The sequence below is a fragment of the Conger conger genome, chromosome 17 (genome assembly GCF_963514075.1).
Source record: "Conger conger chromosome 17, fConCon1.1, whole genome shotgun sequence".
NCBI classification, from domain to species: domain Eukaryota; kingdom Metazoa; phylum Chordata; class Actinopteri; order Anguilliformes; family Congridae; genus Conger; species Conger conger.
Genome location: NC_083776.1, coordinates 2102713 through 2107712, shown reverse-complemented (window position 1 = coordinate 2107712; position 5000 = coordinate 2102713). Strand labels below are relative to the sequence as shown.

The 5000-nt window shown below is 50.1% G+C and overlaps 1 protein-coding gene across 1 annotated transcript in view; it reads right to left on the bottom strand.

Moving 5' to 3' along the window:
- The window catches only part of LOC133116858 (cilia- and flagella-associated protein 47-like), a 103089-nt gene that overhangs the window by 27044 nt on the left and 71045 nt on the right, over nucleotides 1-5000 (bottom strand). The window contains 3 exon segments of the mRNA XM_061226854.1: nucleotides 34-131; nucleotides 998-1078; nucleotides 3572-3683. Coding sequence (XP_061082838.1) covers nucleotides 34-131; nucleotides 998-1078; nucleotides 3572-3683 — 291 coding nt within the window.

Below are 5000 nucleotides of genomic sequence, written 5' to 3'. Positions count from 1 at the left end.
GACAGCAGTGTTAAACGGGAAGGTCACACTCACATGCACAGCGCAGCGGGCTGTCAGAACCTTCACGGGCGGGGCGGGGGAGGCCGTGACCTCCAGGGAGAACCACACCTCATAGGGCCAGATCTTCTCACCTGGAGCCCGGGAACAAACCACCTTTTACACAGGTAGAGGTACACTCTACAAACAATGGTTCCAATAGGAACCCTGTGATTCCATAGAAGGACCCTACCTAGTTAAAGGGTTCTTTGTCAGGCAAAACGGTTATTTGTATGGGAGTTATCACACTTCCTGGTCCCACGTGCAGGACAGTTAGTCCCATAGCCATCCCACACACCTACTGGTCCCACGGGCAGGACAGTGAGTCCCATAGCCATCCCACACACCTACTGGTCCCACGGGCAGGACAGTTAGTCCCACGGGCAGGACAGTGAGTCCCACAGGCAGGACAGTTAGTCCCATAGCCATCCCACACACCTCCTGGTCCCACGGGCAGGACAGTTAGTCCCACGGGCAGGACAGTGAGTCCCACAGGCAGGACAGTTAGTCCCATAGCCATCCCACACACCTCCTGTTCCCACGGGCAGGACAGTTAGTCCCACGGGCAGGACAGTGAGTCCCACAGGCAGGACAGTTAGTCCCATAGCCATCCCACACACCTCCTGGTCCCACGGGCAGGACAGTTAGTCCCACGGGCAGGACAGTGAGTCCCACAGGCAGGACAGTTAGTCCCATAGCCATCCCACACACCTCCTGGTCCCACGGGCAGGACAGTTAGTCCCACGGGCAGGACAGTGAGTCCCACAGGCAGGACAGTTAGTCCCATAGCCATCCCACACACCTCCTGGTCCCACGGGCAGGACAGTTAGTCCCATAGCCATCCCACACACCTACTGGTCCCACGGGCAGGACAGTTAGTCCCATAGCCATCCCACACACCTCCTGGTCCCACGGGCAGGACAGTGAGTCCCACGGGCGGGACAGTGAGTCCCATACCTACCCTGATACTCTGGGTCGCACAGGAGGTGGGCGGGCGTGTAGATGGGAGGATCCCTGTCTTCAGCAACGAAGGAGATGACCCCTGAAATAGGCAGGAGCTGAGTCAGCTCACCCCTGAAAGAGACTGTTTTCTTTTCTCTTCTTTCTTTCCACATTTTATTCATCTGTTAGAGAAGCGAGTAGTGAGCTCTGCCTTGAGAGACCATTCATTAATGCATTCACTCATTCATTCACTCATTCATATACTTATTCCTACTCATTCACTCATTCATTCATTCACTCGCTCACTCACTCACTCACTCACTCACTCATTCACTCATTCACTCATTCACTCATTAATTCGCTCATTCGTTCACTCACTCATTCATTCACTCATGAATTCATTCACTCATTCATTCACTCATCTGTGGACCAGGAGGGAGGTAATCCCTGAAACAGACTGATAATAAGCTGATAATGTGCTCACCACAAAACAGACAGGAGATTCATTTACTTACTGCATCTTTTAATTTAGCATTTCATTGATTTATTTATCTGTTACTGATTTATTTAAGCTGAGAGTGAGCTCACCCATGAGGCGGAATAACCTCTAAAGGAGACACAGGCTGCAGCCCTGAAGCAGTCAGGAGTGTGACCAACACACGTGCCCAAATCAGGAGTGTGACCAACACACATGTACCCAAATCAGGAGTGTGACCAACACACATGTGCCCAAATCAGGAGTGTGACCAACACACATGTGCCCAAATCAGGAGTGTGACCAACACACATGTGCCCAAATCAGGAGTGTGACCAACACACATGTGCCAAAATCAGGAGTGTGACCAACACACATGGGCTCAAATCAGGAGTGTGACCAACACACATGTGCTCAAATCAGGAGTGTGACCAACACACTTGTGACCAAATCAGGAGTGTGACCAACACACATGTGCCCAAATCAGGAGTGTGACCAACACACATGTGCCCAAATCAGGAGTGTGACCAACACACATGTGCCCAAATCAGGAGTGTGACCAACACACATGTGCCCAAATCAGGAGTGTGACCAACACACATGTGCCCAAATCAGGAGTGTGACCAACACACACGTGCCCAAATCAGGAGTGTGACCAACACACATGTGGTCAAATCAGGAGTGTGACCAACACACATGTGGTCAAATCAGGAGTATGACCAACACACATGTGCTCAAATCAGGAGTGTGACCAACACACATGGGCTCAAATCAGGAGTGTGACCAACACACATGGGCTCAAATCAGGAGTGTGACCAACACACATGTGCCCAAATCAGGAGTGTGACCAACACACATGGGCTCAAATCAGGAGTGTGACCAACACACATGTGCTCAAATCAGGAGTATGACCAACACACATGTGACCAAATCAGGAGTGTGACCAACACACATGGGCTCAAATCAGGAGTGTGACCAACACACATGGGCTCAAATCAGGAGTGTGACCAACACACATGCACCCAGGTCGCATACACAGCCAAGCCTACTACTACTTCCTACTACTACTTCACATGATATATAAAAACATTTTACATTACCCCAATCAAGTACGGCCATCACTTGCTTTCATTTAACCCATGTTTAAGCCACATTTAGCAATAATCCAAGCTAGCAAGATCAAGTACAACAGTAACCAAGCTGTTTAGGCATCCTATGAAATCCACGGGCACTTGTAGGCTTTTTCTATCTTTCAGCAGAAGCGATAAATAACAGAGCTGCCCTCTGAGACGAATACTAAAAGGTGAAATATGCATTAGCTCAAATCAGCGGGCGAGACAGCCGGAGGCCAGAGAAACACACCCGCCTGTCCGAGAAAAGTGTAGACTTTCACAAAGAAAGAATTACTTTAATCTACTGCGTCAAACATAAGACTGGATAAGAGCAAAATGTAATAAACAAAAAAATTCACATTTATTATCATCTGTACAATCCTGTAGAATTGAAAAATTATCTCTATTCCTCTCAATTCATTAGGTTTGACTGGTGAATGGACATCTGAAGACTTATCTATAGGGGGCGAGGTCAGTTAATCCCCCTTTTTTCTGGCACATTTCCACAGCCTCAACAATGAAATTAAGTCAGCCCCAGACTCATTGTTATAGACACATGAAAGACACAAACTCAAACTCACACACTTGCTCTCTCGCTCTCTCTCTCTCTCTCACACACACACACACACACACGCACACAATCTCACACACTCGCTCTCTCTCTCTCTCTCTCTCTCACACACACAAACTCAAACCCACACACTTGCTCTCTCTCGCTCTCTCTCTCTCTCTCACACACACACACACACACACACAATCTCACACACTCGCTCTCTTTCTCTCTCTCTCTCTCTCTCACACACACACACACACAATCTCACACACTCGCTCGCTCTCTCTCTCTCTCTCACACACACACACACACACACACACAATCTCACACACTCGCTCTCTCTCTCTCTCTCTCTCTCTCTCTCTCTCACACACACACACACAATCTCACACACTCTCTCTCTCACACACACACACACACACAATCTTACTCTGTTTTGCGAAAAGCACTCACCTGTGTGTGTTCCTCGTTTCCATGGCGACACGCTGATGGCGTAGGGGACTGTGCGGCCCGGTTTGATCTGGAGGGCGGGAGGTCCGCTGACTATGGACAGGTCTGAAACTATCTGTCAGAGACACCCACAGACACAATTACCCCGCGGGTAACTGCAGGGCGGGGATGTTAAGTGTGTGAGAGAGAGCGTGTGCACGTGTGCGTGTTTGTGTGAAGGAGTGTGTGTGCGTGTGCGTGTGTGTGTTTTCAAGTTTTTATAAATATAATTACTGCTGTGTGTGTGTGTGTGTATGTGAGGTGTGTGTGTGGTGCGTGTGGTGTGTGTGTGGTGTGTGTGTGTGTGTGTGTGTGTGTATGTGAGGTGTGTGTGTGGTGCGTGTGGTGTGTCTGTGGTGTGTGTGTGTGTGTGTGTGTGTATGTGAGGTGCGTGTGTGGTGCGTGTGGTGTGTGAGGTGTGTGTGAGGTGTGTGTGTGGTGCGTGTGGTGTGTGTGTGTGTGTGTGTGTATGTGAGGTGTGTGTGTGGTGCGTGTGGTGTGTGTGTGTGTGTGTGTGTGTGTGTATGTGAGGTGTGTGTGTGGTGCGTGTGGTGTGTGTGTGGTGTGTGTGTGTGTGTGGTGCGTGTGGTGTGTCTGTGGTGTGTGTGTGTGTGTGTGTGTATGTGAGGTGCGTGTGTGGTGCGTGTGTGTGTGTGTATGTAAGGTGTGTGTGTGGTGCGTGTGGTGTGTGTGTGTGAGGTGTGTGTGTGGTGTGTGTGTGTGGGTGTATGTGAGGTGTGTGTGTGGTGCGTGTGGTGTGTGTGTGTGTGTGTATGTGAGGTGTGTGTGTGGTGCGTGTGGTGTGTGTGTGTGTGTGTATGTGAGGTGTGTGTGCGGTGCGTGCGGTGTGTGTGTGTGTGTGTGGTGTGTGTGTGTGTGTGTATGTGAGGTGTGTGTGTGGTGCGTGTGGTGTGTGTGTGTGTGTGTGTGTGGTGACTTCCAGTCCTGCTCCATTCCTTCAGAAATGGAAGCTCCCGGAGAAGCGTGGGATTGGTGGGGAGGGGGGCTAGGCGGTGAGACAGAAGCTGTGCTGGAGCAGGTTTGAGCAGTGTGAGCGTGAGGGAGCAGCTGAGATAAGACGGACGTCTCACAGCCCTGGGTCCTGAGTGACCCCAGGCAGCTTCATGTCCTAAACTTTCAGTGACCCGTGGAAAGGAAGTACATTCTTTCACAGCTGAACTGCAGGGGTCTGTGTGTGTGTGTATCTGTGTGCGTGTGTGTACTTATGTGCATGTGTGTATGCCCGTGCGTGTATGTGTGTGTGCGTATGTATGTGTGTGTGCGTATGTATGTGAGTGTGTATGCACATGTGTATGAATGCATTTGTATGTGTGTGTGTGTGTGTGTGTGTGTGTGTGTGTGTGTGTGTGTGTGAGTGTGTGTGTGTATGTGT